This window comes from Coregonus lavaretus (genome assembly GCF_964263955.1).
Source record: "Coregonus lavaretus genome assembly, chromosome: 2".
Taxonomy (NCBI): Eukaryota; Metazoa; Chordata; class Actinopteri; order Salmoniformes; family Salmonidae; genus Coregonus; species Coregonus lavaretus.
The window spans coordinates 57,501,923-57,524,542 of NC_139989.1; the positions used below are offsets into that span (position 1 = coordinate 57,501,923).

At 46.7% G+C, this 22,620-nt stretch overlaps 1 protein-coding gene across 1 annotated transcript; it reads left to right on the top strand.

Moving 5' to 3' along the window:
* The first annotated feature begins 2,050 nt into the window (after positions 1 to 2,050).
* LOC311101681 (coagulation factor X-like) lies at positions 2,051 to 12,108 on the top strand. The gene is made up of 9 exons (XM_084142833.1): positions 2,051 to 2,209; positions 3,052 to 3,220; positions 4,832 to 5,001; positions 6,441 to 6,465; positions 6,654 to 6,767; positions 7,036 to 7,170; positions 9,722 to 9,837; positions 10,064 to 10,181; positions 10,338 to 12,108. Exons 2-9 carry the CDS (start codon positions 3,130 to 3,132, stop codon positions 10,871 to 10,873), a joined length of 1,305 nt encoding a protein of 434 aa, XP_083998959.1. The 5' UTR covers positions 2,051 to 2,209; positions 3,052 to 3,129; the 3' UTR covers positions 10,874 to 12,108.
* The last annotated feature ends 10,512 nt before the right edge of the window (positions 12,109 to 22,620 follow it).

The following is a 22,620-nucleotide window of genomic DNA, read 5'->3' on the forward strand; positions in this document are numbered from 1 at the left end:
ACACTGCAGTCTGCAGCCCTATAGCCCTGAGGTCCTGGTGACTATGCAATGCTGCACACACACACACACACACACACACACACACACGTGTGCATACACACACACTCATACAGATAAAGGTAAAGACCTACTGGTTTGAGATCCAAGCTGACAAGTGACCAAACATCTCCGTACTCATATTCTCTCTCTCTCTCTCTCTCTCTCTCTCTCTCTCTCTCTCTCTCTCTCTCTCTCTTTTCCCCTCCTTTCCTCTTCCTGCCTCTCCCTCTCTTCTCTTCTTCCCTCTCTATCTCACCGTTCCTCTCCTCCTCCTTCCTCTCCCCCCCTCCCCCCACCTAACATCTCCTGGCCCCTGTTGACACCACACTCCAGAGCCCCATCTTGGTGTTCTTGTTGTTGCTGCTGCTGTCTGGTTCTGTGTGCCCTCTCACATTGATCTAAATAATAACGGACGGATTTCCAACGCGTTTGATGCCCGACTTCAAAGCCGCTGAGATTATGATTCCGATCACACCGGCGAAGTAAAATGGAATTATCATTGGCACCAGGGAGAGTCGGAAGGGAAGGCCAGGGTGGGCTAGGGTAGAGGTGGGGTGGGGGAATGGAGAGCTCCCTAACACAGAGGGCAAACTAATGGGAGGGAGGGATGGGAGGGAGGGGGGGGGGGGGGGGGGGGGGTAGAGAAGGAGGAATAGAAAAGGGTGAGAGTTGTCCTGATGTTGTCCTTTGTAGGTCAGTTGGTAGAGCATTGTAACACCAGGATAGTGGGTTCGATTCCCGGGACCACCCATACATAAAAGCGTTGACTAAATGGCATATATTGTTTATATATTATGAGAGGCAGGAAGGAAGAGGAGAGGGAGGGGATAGAGAGAAGGGTTGCATGGGTTACTTTCTAAATGTAATCAATTACAGTTACTAGTTACATGTCCAAAACTGCAATCAGTAAAGTACCTTTTGGATTACCCAAACTCAGTGATGTAATCTGATTACTTTCCCTTTAAGAGGCATTAGAAGAAGACAAAAATAATTCATTTAACACATTGGTGTGTCATCAAGTCTCTGACTTGTGATCAGACTCGCTCAGGTGGAACAAACTTCAACTTGTGCCTTTTTTCAATGCTGAATTGAATGTCATTGAGAAAACAGAAAGGTGTCATAATGTATTTCATTTTGAAAACATCCTTTCTAAATTCAGAAGTAATCCAAGCAGTAATCATCTCGTTTTTCAAATGTATCTGTAAACTGATTACAGTATTTTTGCTGGTAACGTAACTGATAACATATATTATATTATTATTATTAACATTTTTTTAAAAATTTAATGATGGAGAGAAAGGGGGGGAAGACAGCAAGTACATTAGCAGTGTAATGGAGTATCTACATCTTAGGTAACTACCAGTTTGCAGTGATTAACCAATCACACACACACACACACACAAGCACTCACAACAAATATAGGCCTACATAAGGAACCATGGGATAATATTAACGATGTGTATAAACCCTGGATGACTGACAGGGGGCGCCGTTTTGAAGCCACTGCGAAGCCATTTTAGTATCCTCCTCCATCGTAAAAAAACGATTTTGGAAGCTATAGAAATGCATTTATTAATGTCTACATTCGTTTTTGCCAAGTATATTCTACTACAGACACCTTAATGCATACTTTTAAGTTATATTATTTGAACTAAACATAAAAAATATATATATATATACATCAAAACATATTCTTAAAGTTTTTTTTTTAGAGAGTACTAATGTTACTGTCCCAACTACAACAACAAAAAATACTTAAATACATGTCATTTTGTCCATGAAACATTGGAGAACTGCTCCTTCTCAGGAGTACCAACATGGTGGCGGCTTCAAAGCTCCTCATTGGCCAGTACATTCAGTAGCATCAACAATCCATCATTGGGTAATACAGTAGCACGGACCAATACAGTATAGTAGCCTACATACAGTATTTGTATTTATGGTTCTGAATAAAGTATCCAAGAGCGCCTTCGCGTGGTTGATTACACACGTCGCAGTGGCCTGAAAAGCAACACTGGAGTGTGATGCTGTCAGCCTCTATTACGATCTCAGAGCCGAGGATCCACACGGGGAAAGTGAACTGCGTGTCCGGACCAGAGACTGAACCAACCGAACAGGCCTCTGTCATCTTTCTCATTCCGTCCAAGCCCCTGTCGAAGTCCGACGCACGGTAGGTTACCGTGCTTTTTTACCGTTCTAATCATCATGCGTTTTGCCGCGCCCTGAATAGCGGTCCATCTCTCCCATAATGGGATACGCGTTGCGATTTAGGTAGCATAATATAGCGTGGATGCATAATAGGCCTCTATATTTTCGATAACGTTTAGGAGCCATACATTCATATGTGTTTTTAGTGGTTTGTGGTAGCCCAAGCTTTTACAGCATCATTTCAGATTAGTCTGGTCGTGTCATATGTTGTTTTATAGCCAACAGCACCATCATTCACAACATGAACCAGTTCATATTCATATTGGACTAAATATAAATACACAGGCCTGGTTTATTTGGTTCGTTCTGTTACAGGCAATCTATTAAACCAACTATTTTATTAGGCCTAATACCAATGAATCTAGTTTGTTTTGGGAGTTTGATGTTATCCCTCTTTGTTGTTTACAATTGGAAATTGATGAAACAATAATAAACCGGGGATAATACTACACGATGGCAGCATTGAACAGTCCAGGGGTTCTTTAGAAAATGCATTGTCACTGTTCTCTTAACTCAATTAAACAAATAGGTTGTTGATTTTAGCTTACTTTACAGAGAAAGAGCGGAAGCTGCAAGACTGAAGTTCAAGCTTTTAATGACTATCCCAAGATCCAAAAGCTTTTAACAACACTCACAACAATTAGTATTTATCCTCTTGTTTTGTAGGTTACTCTGGTCCTGCACATAAAATGACCCTCCTCTTTGAAGCTCCTTGATTGGCTCCTCCTGACAGAAAATGATGTAATCTGTGATGTCTATGTCAGAATGTGGGTATCTCTGAACTCTGGTCCTTGTTGTTTTTAGGTGTGCACTTTGAGCTCTGCTGAGGGTAGCTGACAGTATTAGACAGACAAACAGGCAGACTGTCCTCTAGCTGCCACCATGGGCTACCTAGCCACCGCTGCCACCCTGCTCTCCTTACTGCTACTGGGAGCTGTGACGGCCAGACTGGACACTAAGAACACCAAGACAGGTAAGGGACCAGGGACACGATGCTGCTGGCTGATGGCCCTGAGCAACATATTTGACATTTTAGTCATTTAGCAGATGCTCTTATCCAGAGCGACTTACAGGAGCAATTGCAGTAGGATTAAGTGCCTTGCTCTAAGGCACATCAACAGTTACTGGCCCAACGCACTTAACCGTTAGGGTTCCTGCCGCCCCCAACAAAAGGGCGCAGAGGGACTTTCCTTGGATGGTAATTTTCCCTGGATGGCCAATCCACCCAGTAATGATAATGGATTATTTAGATGGCTCACTGGGTCTCAAAGCACAACATTGAAAGGAGGAACTCACATCCAGTAGACAGGACACTAGGACAGGGAAGGGGCCTGTTTATCCACTAGACAGGACACCAGGACAGGGAAGGGTCCTGTTTATCCACTACACAGGACACCAAGACAGGGAAGGAGCCTGTTTATCCACTAGACACAACACCAAGACAGGGAAGGGGCCTGTTTATCCACTAGACAGGACACCAAGACAGGGAAGGGGCCGGTTTATCCACTAGACAGGACACCAAGACAGGGAAGGGGCCGGTTTATCCAGTAAACAGGACACCAAGTCAGGGAAGGGGCCTGTTTATCCACTAGACAGGACACCAAGACAGGGAAGGGGCCGGTTTATCCACTAGACAGGACACCAAGACAGGGAAGGGGCCTGTTGATCCACTAGACAGGACACCAAGACAGGGAATGGGCCTGTTTATCCACTAGACAGGACACCAGGACAGGGAAGGGGATGGTTTATCCACTAGACACAACACCAAGACAGGGAAGGGGCCTGTTTATCCACTAGACAGGACACCAAGACAGGGAAGGGGCCGGTTTATCCACTAGACAGGACACCAGGACAGGGAGGGGGCCTGTTTATCCAGTAGACAGGACACCAGGACAGGGAAGGGGCCTGTTTCTCCACTAGACTGGACACAAGGACAGGGAAGGGACCAGTTTATCCACGAGACAGGACAGCAGGACAGGGGCCTGTTTATCCTCTAGACAGGACACCAGGACAGGGAGGGACCGGTTTATCCACTAGACGGGACACCAGGTCTGGGAATTGGCCTTTTTATCCACTAGACAGGACACCAGGACAGGGAATTTGCCTGTTTATCCACTAGACAGGACACCAGGACAGGGAGGGGGCCTGTTTCTCCACTAGACTGGACACCAGGGCAGGGAAGGGTCATGTTTACATTAGATAAGGAGAATTTGTCATGGAGACATTAGGCTGCATTCTTAATGGAATCTGAGACCCCTTTTTGGGAGGGGGGATCCAACTTGGTTTAGGCCGAAGTTAATGAGTAACAAAGAATGTTACTATTGTACCCTACTACATAGATTTGACAGATTTAGGCTGATAATCTGTAATAAACTATTTTCAAATGTGTGACCTAACTATTTAAGTGGAATCAGGTTATATGAAAAAGACACTATCCACTGAGATAAAAAATTGTTATTTTTGTGAATGAGTGTCAAAATTAAGTACAATGACTAAATAGCTTCAACATTGAAAGTGTATCCTATTGCTCCAAGTTCTATCTCAGGGCTCCATCTCTCCTTTCCTTTCCTCTCCTCCCCCCCAGTGTTCCTGGACAAGCAGGAGGCCAGTGAGGTGATCACCCTGTCCCGCCAGAAGAGGGCCAACGTGGGCAACGAGGAGAGCCTGCTCCCTGCCAACCTGGAGAGGGAGTGTCTGGAGGAGGTCTGCAACTACGAGGAGGCCAGGGAGATCTTCCAGGACTCCTACCGCACGGTGGGCCAATGCTCCCTTATTCCACTGAGCATACTTCTCTCCTCACACCTCCCTCTATTAGACTCCCTTCTTTCCTTACCTCCTTAATCTCATCCTTCCTTTTCTCACCTCAGACATCCTCTTTAACAACCTCCAAACCTTCCTCCTTTCCTTGCCTCTCCACTCCTCTCCTCTTGTTATCTTTCTTGCTTCTGATGATTCTGTAGACATTTAGAATCAAACTGACAGTGGACTTCTGATGATTCTGTAGACATTTTGAATCAAACTGACAGTGGACTTCTGATGATTCTGTAGATATTTAGAATCAAACTGACAGTGGACTTCTGATGATTCTGTAGACATTTTGAATCAAACTGACAGTGGACTTCTGATGATTCTGTAGACATTTAGAATCAAACTGACAGTGGACTTCTGATGATTCTGTAGACATTTTGAATCAAACTGACAGTGGACTTCTGATGATTCTGTAGACATTTTGAATCAAACTGACAGTGGACTTCTGATGATTCTGTAGACATTTTGAATCAAACTGACAGTGGACTTCTGATGATTCTGTAGACATTTAGAATCAAACTGACAGTGGACTTCTGATGAATCTGTAGACATTTTGAATCAAACTGACAGTGGACTTCTGATGAATCTGTAGACATTTAGAATCAAACTGACAGTGGACTTCTGATGATTCTGTAGACATTTTGAATCAAACTGACAGTGGACTTCTGATGATTCTGTAGACATTTTGAATCAAACTGACAGTGGACTTCTGATGATTCTGTAGACATTTAGAATCAAACTGACAGTGGACTTCTGATGATTCTGTAGACATTTAGAATCAAACTGACAGTGGACTTCTGATGAATCTGTAGACATTTTGAATCAAACTGACAGTGGACTTCTGATGATTCTGTAGACATTTTGAATCAAACTGACAGTGGACTTCTGATGATTCTGTAGACATTTAGAATCAAACTGACAGTGGACTTCTGATGATTCTGTAGACATTTAGAATCAAACTGACAGTGGACTTCTGATGATTCTGTAGACATTTTGAATCAAACTGACAGTGGACTTCTGATGATTCTGTAGACATTTAGAATCAAACTGACAGTGGACTTCTGATGAATCTGTAGACATTTTGAATCAAACTGACAGTGGACTTCTGATGATTCTGTAGACATTTTGAATCAAACTGACAGTGGACTTCTGATGATTCTGTAGACATTTAGAATCAAACTGACAGTGGACTTCTGATGATTCTGTAGACATTTTGAATCAAACTGACAGTGGACTTCTGATGATTCTGTAGACATTTTGAATCAAACTGACAGTGGACTTCTGATGATTCTGTAGACATTTTGAATCAAACTGACAGTGGACTTCTGATGATTCTGTAGACATTTTGAATCAAACTGACAGTGGACTTTGTTTTGATCTTTCAGGATATCTTCTGGTCAGTCTACATAGGTAAGTGTAATGACTTTGCCTGACGTTCTCCTGGAACATATCAGAGTACTTATTCTTTTGGGTTAACACTCAATTCACATCCATGTGATTTGGTGTCACAGTTAAAATAGCTTCACCCAATAATGTGCGTCTTGTATTAGTGAATGTACCATTTGACTGGCTGTGTTGTTAACTCTGTGTGTGTACAGATGGGGACCAGTGTGCAGAGAAGCCGTGTAAGAATGGAGCCATGTGCTCAGACAGTGTGGGGGGATACGACTGTGTCTGCAAGTCAGGCTTCTTTGGAGTCCACTGCGAGACAGGTGAGAGACATGAAGGACCCAGTTGGTGGGGAACTCATGTTGTATTTTTTTTTTTTTTTTTTTAATAAAGTTTCAAAATAACAAATTCAACAAATCCGAAATGATTTGAAATCTGTCTATGTGTCCACTACCTGTGCTGTCAAAATATGAAATATACCTTGTCGTAATCCTCTCATCTCTCCCTCTTCCCCCTCTCTCTCCCCTTTCTCTCCCCCTCTCCCCCTTCCTCTCTCTCCCCCTCTTCCTCTCTCTCTGTGTGTGATTGTAGATCAGACAGTATGTATGTTGGATAAGACCAAGGGATGCAGTCAGTTCTGTAAGCCAGGATACCAGTCCTATGAGTGTTCCTGTGCCCGTGGCTGGAAACTAGAGGAGAAGGAGAGGGTGAAGTGTATTCCTGCAGGTCAGTGACCATATACCTGCTTCAATACTATTATGCTATACTATACTATGCTATCCTATCAAATCAAATTTTATTGGTCACATACACATATTTTGCAGATGTTATTGCGGGTGTAGTGAAATGCTTGTGTTCCTAGCTCCAACAGTGCAGTAGTATCTAACAATTCACAACAATACACAAATCTAAGGGTAAAATAATGGAATTAAGAAATATATAAATATTAGGACGAGCAATGTCGGAGTGGCATTGATTAAAATACAGTATATACATATGAAATTAGTAAAACAGTATGTAAACATTATTAAAGTGACTAGTGTTCCATTATTGAGGTGACCTAAGGTGCAGGGTTGAGTAACCGGGTGGTAGCCGGCTAGTGATGGCTATTTAACAGTCTGATGGCCTTGAGATAGAAGCTGTTTTTCAGTCTCTCTGTCCTAGCTTTGATGCACCTGTACTGACCTCGCCTTCTGGATGATAGCGGGGTGAACAGGCCGTGGCTCGGGTGGTTGATTTCCTTGATTATCTTTTTGGCCTTCCTGTGACATCGGGTGCTGTAGGTGTCCTGGAGGGCAGGCAGTGTGCCCTCAGTGATGCGTTGGGCAGACCGCACCACCCTCTGGAGAGCTCTGCGGTTGCGGGCGGTGCAGTTGCCGTACCAGGCGGTGATTCAGCCCGACAGGATGCTCTCAATTGTGCATCTGTAAAAGTTTGTGAGGGTCTTAGCCTCCTGAGGTTGAAGAGGCACGGTTGCGCCTTCTTCACCACACTGTTTGTGTGGGTGGACCATTTCAGATTGTCAGTGATGTGTACGCCGAAGAACTTTAAGCTTTTCATCTTCTCCACTGCGACCCTTCAATGTGGATGGGGGCGTGCTCCCTCTGCTGTCTCCAGAAGTCCACGATCAACTCCGTCGTTTTGTTGTCGTTGAGGGAGAGGTTATTTTCCTGGCACCACTCCGCCAAGGCCCTCACCTCCTCCCTGTAGGCTGTCTCGTCATTGTTGGTAATCAGGCCTACTACTGTTGTGTTGTCTGCAAACTTGATGATTGAGTTGGAGGCGTGAGTGGCCACGCAGTCATGGCTGAACAGGGAGTACAGGAGGGGGCTGAGCATGCACCCTTGTGGGCCCCTGTGTTGCGGATCAGCGTAGTGGAGGTGTTGTTTCCTACCTTCACCACCTGGGGGCGGCCCGTCAGGAAGTCCAGGACCCAGTTGCACAGGGCGGGGTTCAGACCCAGGGCCCTGAGCTTAATGATGAGCTTGGAGGGTACTATGGTGTTGAAGGCTGAGCTATAGTCAATGAACAGCATTCTTACATAGGTATTCCTCTTGTCCAGATAGGATAGGGCATTGTGCAGTGCAATGGCGATTGCATCGTCTGTGAATCAATTGGGCGGTATGCAAATTGAAGTGGGTCTATGGTGTCAGGTAAGGTGGAGGTGATATGATCCTTAACTATCCTCTCAAAGCACTTCATGATCACAGAAGTGAGTGCTACGGGGCGGTAGTCATTTAGTTCAGTTACCTTTGCTTTCTTGGGTACAGGAACAATGGTGGACATCTTGAAGCAAGTGGGGACAGCAGACTTAGATAGGGAGAGATTGAATATGTCCATAAACATTCCAGCCAGCTGGTCTGCGCATGCTCTGAGGACGCGGCTAGGGATGCCGTCTGGTCCGGCAGCCTTGCGAGGGTTAACACGCTTAAATGTCTTACTCATGTCGGCCACGGAGAACGAGAGCCCACAGTACTTGGCAGCGGGCCGTGTCGGTGGCACTGTGTTATCCTCTAAGCGGGCGAAAAAGGTGTTTAGCTTGTCCAGGAGCAAGACGTCGGTGTCTGCGACGTGGCTGGTTGTCCCTTTGGGATCCGGGATTGTCTGTAGACCCTGCCACATACGTCTCGTGTCTGAGCTGTTGAATTGCGACTCCACTTTGTCTCTGTACTGACAATTTGCCTGTTTGATTGCGTTACGGAGGGAATAACTACACAGTTTGTATTCAACTATATTCCCAGTCATCTTGCTGTGGTTAAATGCAGTGGTTCGCGCTTTCAGTTTTGCTCGAATGCTGCCATCTATCCACGGTTTTTGGTTTGGGTAGGTTTTAATAGTCACAGTAGGAACAACATCCCCTACACACTTCCTGATGAACTCAGTCACCGTGTCCGAGTATACGTCAATGTAATTCTAAGAGGCAACCCGGAACATATCCCAGTCCGCGTGATCAAAACAATCTTGAAGCATGGATTCCGATTGGTCAGACTAGCGTTGAATAGACCTTAGCACGGGTACTTCCTGTTTGAGTTTCTGCCTACTGAAAGTGAGGAGCTATTCTGTACTGTATTATGCTATGCTAGTCTAGCCTCATACAAACCATCCTGATCTCGTTAGCTTACATTCTGTTTTGCTACACGGATAGTGAAACAGAATGTAAGCTTGCGAGATGAGGATGCTTCGTACGAGGCTAATGCTATCCTATACTAGATACTAAACTGTACTATACAGTACTGTACTAAACTATACTCTGTAATTCTCTCCATCCCTCTCTCAGTGACATTCCCCTGTGGGAAGGTGAACAGCCTAAGCCAGTGGACAAAGAGACAGTCAGCCAACATCGCCAGCAACTTTGAGGGACTCGCCTGCAACTCTGGAGAGTGTCCCTGGCAGGTAGGAAAACACACACCACTATGAGGTACACACACACACAATTCAAGCTAGCACTGTCAACTGGCAGGCAGTATTCCGCTCTCAAATTCATTTTTCTCAGAAGGTCAACCCCTCACTACCAAAGCTACAGCACATTAACCCAATATTCCCATAGGTGTGATAATGTATTTTGCTGTGTCATCTCGGCTGTATGCTGTAACTGTGGCATTGTGTTGTCATTATGCAGGCCATTCTGAAGAGTGCAGAGTCTGTAGGGTTCTGTAGTGGTGTCATTCTGAAGGAGAACCTGGTTCTAACTACAGCCCAGTGTGCCCAGAAATACATCAACTTCCAGGTGGCTGTCGGTGAGTGATCATCATGGGGCATCATGTCCAGTCTATGGGCTCAGGCTCCACTGGTGGTGGAAGTGGTGTGTGTGTGTGTGAGAGAGTATGTTTTTGATTTGCTTTATAGTATGTGTTCCTTCATTGATTTGGAGTACTTCCTCCCTACCCTCCCAGGCAAGCGCCAAACCGCATCTGAAGACGGCGAACAGACGATGTATGTCAAAGTCGTCCACGTCCACCCCCGTTATGTACCCGGTCGCCCTGACAACGACCTGGCCGTCCTCGAGCTCCGTGAGCGCATCGTCTATAAGAAACACGTGGTCGCTGCCTGCCTGCCTGAACGCGACTTCTCAGAGGTCGTTCTGATGACCGGCGAGTACCCGGCAGTGGTCACTGGCTGGAAGGACCCTGTGGACGCCACGGAGGTCCAGGGCCCGCTCACTCTCAACCACCTGGCGTACGAGCATCTGCCCCAGTGTGTGGAGAGGCACCCAGGGTTGGTCACCAACAAGATGGGCTGTACGACGGTGAGACCCAATGGTGACTGCATCTTGGGGCCGGGGAGTCCCATCCTATCTCTCCACAGGGAGGTGTTCTATCTGACCGGGGTGGTCTCCAGACCAACAGGGGCAGACTGTAGTCAGGGTTACATCTACCAGAAGGTGTCCCGCTTCCTGCTTTGGCTGCAACCCCTCATGGACTCACGCTAAGGGGGCTCTGAATCCCAACTCAACCCCTAGCCCCCACCCCCTATGCATTAGGGTAGATCTGAGAGGATTGGAAAGATGTCCTTTAAGCTATATGGCGGCAATTCCCATCTGGCCAGATGGAGCTACCACCATATTGCTTATACCAGTCCAATCCTTTCAGATCTATGTAAGTGCTTCGTGGGTAGGGACTAGGAGTTGATTTGGGATTTAGGGGTGGTGATCAGGGGGAGGGAGGGTACAGGGAAGAGATGGAGAGGTTGAGGGGGTTAGGAGAATACGTGTGAGGATTGATGGTATTGAACAAAGGCGTAAATGGATAGGGATTAGGGAAGAGAAGACAGGGAGAAGGGAGGTGACACTGTTGAGAGAATAAATAAATGGAGGATATTGTAATACTGGATAGAGGTGGAAAGGGATAGGGGTTGTGGGAGGAGAAGGGGAGGGAGGGAAGAGAGCTGAACAGGAGCATGATGAAGGACTGAAAACACAAGGTAAACGGAGGGCCAGAGAAAAAGGGGGAAATTGAGATGTATTCCTTTTGTGTAACATACATTACTCTTATCTTAGGTATTTTTTCATTGGAATGGTCTGGTTTTCCATATGGCTGATGGTCCTTTCCTTAAATTATCCCTTTTCATTTAGGCCTATAAGTTGAATTCCATATAGTATATGAGTTCTATGAAAATTGGCTAAAACAGAGAGGGTTTACCTGGATCTGTCCTTTATGAACTGCCATTTTCAAAAACGTTTGCACGTTGTGTGCCCTTATGCAGTGGTTCCCAACCAGGGGTACTAGGACCCCTGGGGGTACTTAGCCTATCCACAGGGGGTACTTGAGAAGACTCATGAGACCATAGGCTTACTGGTCAAATGCACTTGCAGGGGTAATTCAGGGGTACTCTAGGCAGAGCAAAATTCTGTTGATGGTACAGTAAGTGAAAAAGGTTGGGAACCACTGCCCTAATGAACAGAACCCATATCTGTGTAGTTCTCTGTTTATCCCACAAGGTGGCGGTCTTTCATTAAAATACCATTGTCTCATGTCCTACCAAATATAGTACCTGGCTGACTGCAGCTAGACTAGGGGAACATTAAATAATGCAGCATGTTGTGTTGCTCTTGTCTTACTCTTAACTGATGTTATTTTTTTTGGAGAGAAAGGTTGGTAATTGCACTGTATACCTTTTAATGTTAGTCACTTTACTAAGAATGTATTAATAAAAGTTAACCTCTGATCTGGTGTCAGTTGAATGAATTACTGAGGAATATGGGTTGATTGAAGAGAAAGAAGAACAAAAGAGAGGGAAGACTCCACATGTTTACAGGTCTACTCTCAAGTCTGGTCTGCAGCGCATTAACAAACATTTGCTTCAAAGTAAATGTGTCACAATGACGACGTGCAAAATGACGACGTGCAAAACTATCTATAACTTTGTAATGCCGTCAACTGTAGCCTACTTTGATCTCCAGCACCTTCTCAAAGCTCTTAGATGGATCAGAACCACTGCTTTTCCTTGTGGTGTAAATTACTTTCACTAGCATGCCGAGAGCAATCTAGCAAGAATCAGGAGACTCACGCAGACAGATTTGGTGATCTTATCTGTAATAGCTGGGATTTGAGTCTAGAATGATCACTTCTACTCCCACTGCTACAGACACTACATCAATGCTACATTTCACTATTGTGCCCAATATCAAGCTACCATCACAGCCACATTCCCCCTAGCGTTGTTTGGCAACATTTTCCCACAATCCATTGCAAAGACACTACTCTCCATCTTCTCACAGCCTCCTTGGCGACCTCGGCCTGGTCCGGGGCAGCTGCCAGCCTCCTGTGTCACCCAACAAAGAGAGGCGGAGCAAGGGGAGAAAGAAAAAGAAAGAAAGGAGAGACGCCGATAACAGAACCTTTCCTGACACTTTTGATCGGGCACTTGAAAAGGGAGTCGGAACACCCCTGCCAAAGCCTGGGGGCCCTCGCCGCTTTGGGGCCCTGGTTGCCATGGCATTCACCTAGGAGATGGCTCCTGGCTCCAAGATATTCCCCCAGCTCCTTTAACTCCTTTAGCCTCTGTCCAATAGAGATGAGTTTGAGTGGACCTTCCTTCCTGTGCCTGGCCCCGTGTCCTGGCCCCGTGTCCTGGCCCTGCCACATCCTTTCGCACTGCAGCCCTGAGACAAGCACACCAGTACCTCCCAGCACTGCAGGGAAATGGGCAATATGTAATAAAAACTAGGAGGATACACATCAGTGTTGCTAGATTTAATTGACACTTTCATGCCGAAACTGAGCAAAACTCCCACCAAATCTACTATAAGGCTGCGTTCAAACAGGCAGCCCAATTCTGATCTTTTTTTCACTAATTGGTCTTTTGAACAATCATATCATCTCTGAGAAAGATCTGATGTGAAAACAATCTGATGTGATTGGTCAAAAGACCAATTAGTGGAAAGATTATCAGAATTGGGCTGCCTGTGTAAATACAGCCAAAGTAGTCCAATTGTAAGGGGGGATAGAAATCACCCAATCTGGCAACTCTAATGTAGAGAATGAAAAAAGGACAGGTGGAGAGAGAGAGAGAGAGAGAGAGAAGGAGGTTTAGGAAGGGAATGAGACTCATTGGGTTTGATGGAAAGGTGAGAATGGAGGAACATGAGAGAACCTGTTATTGATGTGACAGAGGGAAGTGGGATTACAGTCCTTAATATAAAGTGCTCTCACTTTGAGCTGGCAGAAAAAAATACATTGTAATGTGAGAGACAGCTGTGGAATGTCGTTTACAGTGATTACGCCCCAAATGGCACCCTATTCCCTAAGTAGTGCACTACTTTTGACCTGTAAAAGTAGTGCACTGTATAGGGAATAGGGTGCCATTTCAGGACAAAGCCAGTATCTACATAGTGGTACTCAACTTTAGAGAGAGAGAGTGTAGGGATAATGTGTAGGTTGGTGGTCTATCCTGTCGGTGTACTTAACTATAAATCTGACTGCTGCCCTACAAAACTGTAATCCACTAGCTACCCCATAACCCCCTATACTAGCCACATGCTGTGACCTCAAATCCACCATAACTCCTGCTGAGGATATGATGGGGTGTGAGAGTGTGTGTGTGTATGTGGGGGGCTCGGGGTAACATCAAATGACCCTGTCTTTCATAAGGATTATCTGTCTGCAATATGTCTGAGCCTGTGTATAGGGTCATATGTCAGAGAGTGAAAGTGTGTGTGTGTGTGTGTGTGTGTGTGTGTGTGTGTGTGTGTGTGTGTGTGTGTGTGTGTGTGTGTGCGTGCGTGCATGGGCGTGGGTCTGTGTGCGTATCCGTGTGTGTGTGCGCGTGTGTTCATGTGCAATTGTGTATGTATTGAGGGGCAGTAGTCTATGATGACATATCTATGATTATACCATAATCCCCATCTGATATCCCCCCCACCCCCTCTTTCTCTCCATTCCTGCTCCAACCAACCACCCAGCCCCCAACCCAGATTTCTCACTCTATGCCCAGAGATAATGCTCTCCACTGGGCCGGGTGGTGCAGGCTGAGGCCCACCTCACATGGAGCCCCATGGATGCCAGACAGCATCAGCCTCCACTTGGCTGGGTAATTGTGCAGCAGTGTGGAGGTAACGCTGCTCCTCCAGGGGCAACCGCCTGGGACTGAGGTTGGGCTGGGGGAGAGTTTTTATTTCAAAACTGCAGACGCAATAGCTGTTTGAAAACGGAAAATATATAAATAAAATATTTTAGAACTGCAGACGCAGATGAAGGCTTCTCCTTTGCAGAGAGAGAGAGAGAGAGAGAGAGAGAGAGAGAGAGAGAGAGAGAGAGAGAGAGAGAGAGAGAGAGAGAGAGAGAGAGAGAGAGAGAGAGAGAGAGAGAGAGAGAGAGAGAGAGAGAGAGAGAGAGAGAGAGAGAGCAGTCGATTATGTTTTTATGCAGGCCTACTAGACTTTTACATTAGTCATAACTCAATCGGTTAGTCACACAATCACACAAACCACAACACACACACATGCCCTGATCTTCAGTATATAATGATTGATCACATTCAAGTCAAGTGTATAATTGATCCTACCGAACATGACGCACGCAATCCAATCACTCAGGAGGATACATCAAAACAGTGTTTTCACCTGTCCCTATCCAGGCCTCTGATTGGATGACGTTGAACAGTAAATCCTGAGTTGGCCTTTGTTCTGCTAACCTGTCCATGACCCAACAAAGGGTTAGTGGGTTAAGACCCCATTCAGCCCCATGGAGCAACCTGAGCAGTTAACAGATAACAATTTGCAAGGCTCTGTGAAGGAAGATAGAATGTGCTGGGGTCCATGTGGCTGCTTTTGAAGAGGGACAGATTAAGGTTGTGCGTGTGTGTGCATGCAATGTGTGTGTGTGTGTTACTCCCTGCCTGTGTGTAGATGTACAGGTAACTGCCAAAATAAAGGAAACACCAACATAAAGTGTCTTAATAGGGCATTGGGCCACCACGAGCCAGAACAGCTTCAATGCGCCTTGACATAGATTCTACAAGTGTCTGGGACTCTATTGGAGGGATGCAACATCATTCTTCAACGAGAAATTCCATCATTTGGTGTTTTGTTGATGGTGTTGGAAAACGCTGTCTCAGGTGCTGCTCCAGAATCTCCCATAGATGATCAATTGGGTTTAGATATGGTGACTTAGACACACACACACTTTAAAACCTTATGCTCCTTAGAGACCCCTCTTTCAAAGTCACGGAGATCCCTTCTTCTAGCCATGGTAGCCAAAATAAGCATGATGGGATGTTAATTCCTTAATTAACTCAGGAACTACACCTGTGTGGAAGCACCTGATTTCAATATACTTTGTATCCCTCATTTACTTAAGTGTTTCCTTTATTTTGGCAGTTACCTGTACATCGCCACATAATGAGGTCACACTCAGCTGACCTTTAGTTGGGCTTTGTCGAGTAAGGCTTAAACTATGTATTTAGATTGTAGTTAGGTATTGTAGGTAGTTATCGTGGGTTGTTGTATGTAATTATTGTAGGTTAGTATTGTATTCGGCTGTGCCGGGTGTAGCACGAAGCTAGCTAGCTAACCCACCACCTGGACTAGCTGGCGAGTAGCTATTAGCAACGGTATAGTTGTTTCACGCCTGAGAGTGCCTGTAATTACGCCAGCTGGCTGCCTACAATAATTACATACAATAATTGCCTACCATTCAGCTGTTTTCTAACCTCATTGTCTGAACCGTTAACGTTAGGTAGCAAGTGGCTACTGTGCTTGAAATTTAGCTAGCTTGTTGCTACCTGGATAGCTACTAGTAAACAATAGCTGGAACGACCGAGCGAACAGACGCGAACTGGCTGAGTCAATTCAGTGGCTAGCTTTGCACTTGGCTAGCTAACAGTAGCTGCTAGGGGTAAGTCATAACCTACATTTGTGTTTTGTTTTTTTACATATTGATAGCCCGAGTCGTTCAAGGAATTCGGGACATGGGTGACTAGTTAACGTTAGTTTGGCTCTCTCTGTGTGTTCGTGCCGTGAAAGGAGAGGTTCTTCTTTGTCTGAAAGCAATGGCTAGCTAGTTTGCTAACTATTCTAGCTAACTAACTGGCTGAATAAGTTGACGACGGACTCGCTCAAGCTGTCGGGACTAACCCACAACGTTAGACATGGACACGAACGATCTGCTTGCGTGTTGATACACTGGTGGTTTGTTGTGGCCGAGTATTGGCGCTAAACCGGGTTGTTGGAGTCCGGCATGCTAGCTGGCTGTGGCGTCTTATGACGAGGTGCCCGGACGATTTTCACGGAATAATACTGCACCTAGTTAGCTAGCTGAATAAACTAAGTTAGTCTATTCCTAGAAAACATTGAACCGCTGTAGTTTACAACAATTATAGTTTCTGAGGTGGAAGTTGGGAGAGTTATATTTGGGAGTTGTGGTGAGGGAGGCCCCGCTCTCTCCTTTCCCAGATGTTTAGTTCATTTCATTCCGATCTCCTGTGCATTATTGTAGCCATCTGCTGCAGCCTGTCAACTATGCCTCTGCCTATCCCTGTTCTCTCCTCTCCGCACAGGCTACACAAACGCCTCACACCGCGTGGCTGCTGCCTCTCTAACCTGGTGGTCCCTGCACGCACCTCCCACGTGGAGTTCCAGGTCTCAGGCAGCCTCTGGAACTGCCGTTCTGCTGCCAACAAGGCAGAGTTCATCTCAGCCTATGCTACCCTCCAGTCCCTCGACTTCTTGGCGCTGACGGAAACATGGATTACCACTGAAAACACTGCTACTCCTGCTGCTCTCTCCTCGTCTGACCATGTGTTCTCGCATACCCCGAGAGCATCTGGTCAGCGGGGTGGTGGCACAGGAATCCTCATCTCTCCCAAGTGGACATTCTCAATTTTTCCCCTGACCCATCTGCCTATCTCCTCATTTGAATTCCATGCTGTCACAGTCACTAGCCCATTTAAGCTTAATATCCTTGTCATCTATCGCCCTCCAGGTTCCCTTAGAGAGTTCATCAATGAGCTTGACGCCTTGATAAGTTCCTTTCCTGAGGATGGCTCACCCCTCACAGTTCTGGGGGATTTCAACCTCCCTACATCTACATTTGACTCATTTCTCTCTGCCTCCTTCTTTCCACTCCTCTCCTCTTTTGACCTCACCCTCTCACCGTCCCCCCCTACTCACAAGGCAGGCAATACGCTTGACCTCATCTTTACTAGATGCTGTTGTTCTACTAATCTCACTGCAACTCCCCTCCAAGCCTCCGACCACTACTTTGTATCCTTTTCTCTCTCCCTCTCCTCCAACACTACTCACTCTGCCCCTACACAGATGGTAATGCACCGTCGCAACCTTCGCTCTCTCTCTCCCGCTACTCTCTCCTCTTCCATCCTATCATCTCTTCCCTCTGCTCAATCCTTCTCCCTCCAATCTCCTGATTCTGCCTCCTCAACCCTCCTCTCCTCCCTTTCTGCATCCTTTGACTCTCTATGTCCCCTATCCTCCCGGCCGGCTCGGTCCTCCCCTCCAGCTCCGTGGCTTGATGACTCATTGCGAGCTCACAGAACAGAGCTCCGGGCAGCTGAGCGGAAATGGAAGAAAACTAGACTCCCTGCGGACCTGGCATCTTTTCACTCCCTCCTCTCCACATTTTCTTCATCTGTTTCTGCTGCTAAGGCCACTTTCTACCACTCTAAATTCCAAGCATCTGCCTCTAACCCTAGGAAGCTCTTTGCCACATTCTCCTCCCTGCTGAATCCCCCCCCCCTCCTCCCTCTCTGTGGATGACTTCGTCAACCATTTTGAAAAGAAGGTTGACGACATCCGATCCTCGTTTGTTAAGTCAAATGACACTGCTGGTCCTGCTCACACTGCCCTACCCTATGCTTTGACTTCTTTCTCCCCTCTCTCTCCAGATAAAATCTTGCGACTTGTGACGGCAGGCCGCCCAACAACCTGCCCACTTGACCCTATCCCCTCCTCTCTTCTCCAGACCATCTCCGGTGACCTTCTCCCTTACCTCACCTCGCTGATCAACTCATCCTTGACCGCTGGCTATGTCCCTTCCGTCTTCAAGAGAGCGAGAGTTGCACCCCTTCTCAAAAAACCAACACTCGATCCCTCTGATGTCAACAACTACAGACCAGTATCCCTTCTTTCTTTTCTCTCCAAAACTATTGAGCGTGCCGTCTTTAGCCAACTCTCTTGCTATCTCTCTCAGAATGACCTTCTTGATCCAAACCAGTCAGGTTTCAAGACTGGTCATTCAACTGAGACTGCTCTTCTCTGTGTCACGGAGGCTCTCCGCACTGCTAAAGCTAACTCTCTCTCCTCTGCTCTTGTCCTTCTAGACCTGTCTGCTGCATTTGATACTGTGAACCATCAGATCCTCCTCTCCACCCTCTCCGAGCTGGGCATCTCCGGCGCGGCTCACTCTTGGATTGCGTCGTACCTGACCGGTCGCTCCTACCAAGTGGCGTGGCGAGAATCTGTCTCCGCACCACGTGCTCTCACCACTGGTGTCCCCCAGGGCTCAGTTCTAGGCCCTCTCCTATTCTCGCTATACACCAAGTCACTTGGCTCTGTCATATCCTCACATGGCCTCTCCTATCATTGCTACGCTGACGACACACAACTAATCTTCTCCTTTCCCCCTTCTGATAACCAGGTGGCGAATCGCATCTCTGCATGTCTGGCAGACATATCAGTATGGATGACGGATCACCACCTCAAGCTGAACCTTGGCAAGACGGAGCTGCTCTTCCTCCCGGGGAAGGACTGCCTGTTCCATGATCTCGCCATCACGGTTGACAACTCCGTTGTGTCCTCCTCCCAGAGTGCGAAGAGCCTTGGCGTGACCCTGGACAACACCCTGTCGTTCTCCGCTAACATCAAGGCGGTGACCCGATCCTGTAGGTTCATGCTCTACAACATTCGGAGAGTACGACCCTGCCTTACACAGGAAGCGGCACAGGTCCTAATCCAGGCACTGGTCATCTCCCGTCTGGATTACTGCAACTCGCTGTTGGCTGGGCTCCCTGCCTGTGCCATTAAACCCCTACAACTCATCCAGAATGCCGCAGCCCGTCTGGTGTTCAACCTTCCCAAGTTCTCTCACGTCACCCCGCTCCTCCGCACACTCCACTGGCTTCCAGTTGAAGCTCGCATCGGCTACAAGACCATGGTGCTTGCCTACGGAGCTGTGAGGGGAACGGCACCTCCGTACCTTCAGGCTCTGATCAGTCCCTACACCCAAACGAGGGCATTGCGTTCATCCACCTCTGGCCTGCTGGCTCCCCTACCTCTGCGGAAGCATAGTTCCCGCTCAGCCCAGTCAAAACTGTTCGCTGCTCTGGCACCCCAATGGTGGAACAAGCTCCCTCACGACGCCAGGACAGCGGAGTCACTCACCACCTTCCGGAGACATTTGAAACCCCACCTCTTTAAGGAATACCTGGGATAGGATAAAGTAATCCTTCTACCCCCCCCTTACCCCAACCCCCCCCCCCCAAAAAAAAAATATTTAAAAAAATAAAGAAAGAAAATAAAATAACATTGTAAAGTGGTTATCCCACTGGCTATAAGGTGAATGCACCTATTTGTAAGTCGCTCTGGTTAAGAGCGTCTGCTAAATGAGGTAAATGTAAATGTAAATGTATGCCATTAGCATCAGAGGGCAGGACTCCCCTAAAGGTCACGACCTCTCTGTCCTGGGCAGCGACAGCCGGAGGGCTTACGTCACCATGGTGATAAGGCCTGTAGAATGGGCTGGCGCTACACAGACACATGATGTCAGGATAATCCCTGTTCTTACCCCATAGCCTGGGTTACGTTACTTACCTCAATCAGCAAGTCAGCACATTTCACCTGCAGGGAGAAGGAGAAAACCCCAGGACAGGACACACTGTTGGTTTTTGTGTTTGTGTGTGTGTGTGTGTGTGTGTGTGTGTGTGTGTGTGTGTAACCTTGTCCCCTGGCTAAATGCTACCATATATAGAGAGAGATCTGGCTGGTGAAGGAGACTAGTGTGTGTATAATAGCTTGTGAAAATGAATGATGAAGAGGAACTTGGAGGACAATACAATTATTTTATATTCTAGAACATAGAATGAGAGCTGTACTGTATATGTGTGTGTGTGTGTGCATGCATTTTTGTGTTTATGTGCTCATGCGAGTAACTGACCTTTCTTTCTTGCCAAAAATGCCTTAACAGCCCCTCTTCCATGTCCTTCCACTGTGTTTAGGAGGAGTGAGGATGTCATATCCTTCCACTGTGTTAAGGAGGAGTGGGGATGTCATGTCCTTCCACTGTGTTAAGGAGGAGTGGGGATGTCATGTCCTTCCACTGCATTAAGGAGGAGAGGGGATGTCATGTCCTTCCACTGTGTTAAGGAGGAGTGGGGATGTCATGTACTTCCACTGTGTTTAGGAGGAGTAAGGATGTAATGTCCTTCCACTGTGTTTAGGAGGAGTAAGGATGTCGTGTCCTTCCACTGTGTTAAGGAGGAGTGAGGATGTCATGTCCTTCCACTGTGTTTAGGAGGAGTGGGGATGTCTTGTCCTTCCACTGTGTTTAGGAGGAGTGGGGATGTCATGTCCTTCCACTGTGTTTAGGAGGAGTGTGGATGTCATGTCCTTCCACTGTGTTTAGGAGGAGTAAGGATGTCGTGTCCTTCCACTGTGTTTAGGAGGAGTAAGGATGTCGTGTCCTTCCACTGTGTTTAGGAGGAGTGTGGATGTCATGTCCTTCCACTGTGTTTAGGAGGAGTAAGGATGTCGTGTCCTTCCACTGTGTTTAGGAGTGTGGATGTCATGTCCTTCCACTCACCATTCAGCCTTAAAATTAGCTATCTTCCTGTCCTGCTAGCCTTACACGCCTGCATCCTGTCATAGTGATTACTTCCTGTGTGAGGTCATGGACTCACATCCTGACATTTGTAATAAGGACAGCTCAAGCGTGCGACCGGTGTGTTCGTCTGTCCTCACCAGATCAGATCCCTCCCTGTTTCAGCCTGTTTCCTTACGTTTGTTACCTAACGAATACAACCCAGGATTGGCTATTGTCCAATGGATATAACCCTTCCACTGTGCGCCTCTGACTCTCTGAACATGTGTCATGGGTAGCCCTTAATTAGGCTAATGTCTCATCGAGCAGTGCACCGTTCAATAGTTCAATTCAATAAACTCTATTGCTGGACTGACAGTGGATAGTAACCACACAGACAACATTCTGTATAAATCAAATCCGATTTTATTTGTCACATACACGTGTTTAGCAGATGTTATAGCGGGTGTAGCGAAATGCTTGTGGTGTAGCGAAATGCTTGTATAGCAACAGCAATAAGGACTAGTGAACCTTCTCAGTGTATCACAGGACTGGGAGAACCGTCTCAGTGTAACACAGGACTGGGAGAACCGTCTCAGTGTATCACAGGGACGGAGCCAGCATCCTGGGGAGAGGAAGCCCGGCCATGCCCTGGAGAGGTGAGGAGTCCTCCAGGGGGAGGGGGTGGAGGGTGGCATGGGAATGGATTGCAGTGCCAGCCTGGGGCACTGCCAGGTGGAGGTGTCAGAGGAAATGAGCTTAGAGGCTGAATGGAGAGACAGAGACTGCAGCCAGAGTTCTCACAGGAGAAAAAGAGAGAGCGAGAGAGAGAGAGAGAGAGAGAGAGAGAGAGAGAGAGAGAGAGAGAGAGAGAGAGAGAGAGAGAGAGAGAGAGAGAGAGAGAGAGAGAGAGAGAGAGAGAGAGAGAGAGAGAGAGAGAGAGAGAGAGAGAGAGAGAGAGAGAGAGAGAGAGAGAGAGTCACATATTAAAATGAGAGCTACCAAAGTGTCTTTGAGAGGACTATGTATAAAATATATTATGAATAAAGAAAGAACGCCTGCACAAGGTGTGGTCCTGTATGGCTCAGTTAGTAGAGCATGGTGCTTGCAATGCCAGGATTGTGGGTTCAATTCCCTGGGCCACCCAAACCGAAAATGTATGCACGCATGACTGTATGTAGCTTTGGATAAAAGCGTCTGCTAAATGTCTTATACAAGGCATATGCTGCTCTCAAGTGCTTATATTTAAATTGCAATACAGTCTGTGTTGTGTTAGGAAAGAATAATCAGCTTTAAGACATATATGTACAGTATACACAATTTACTGGTGTCTTCCTTTAGTAAAGGGACTGTCATGTTATTTCAGTGTGTGACTGATATACTGGTGTCTTCCTTTAGTAAAGGGACTGTCATGTTATGATCACAGGCA

Excerpts from the sequence above, each read along its gene's own strand:
- LOC311101681 (XM_084142833.1), top strand. The coding sequence starts at position 3,130 with ATGGGCTACCTAGCCACCGCTGCCACCCTGCTCTCCTTACTGCTACTG. Across the intron at positions 6,466-6,653 it reads CTTCTGGTCAGTCTACATAG|ATGGGGACCAGTGTGCAGAG; the intron begins GTAAGTGTAATG and ends GTGTGTGTACAG. Across the intron at positions 10,182-10,337 it reads CAACTTCCAGGTGGCTGTCG|GCAAGCGCCAAACCGCATCT; the intron begins GTGAGTGATCAT and ends CTACCCTCCCAG.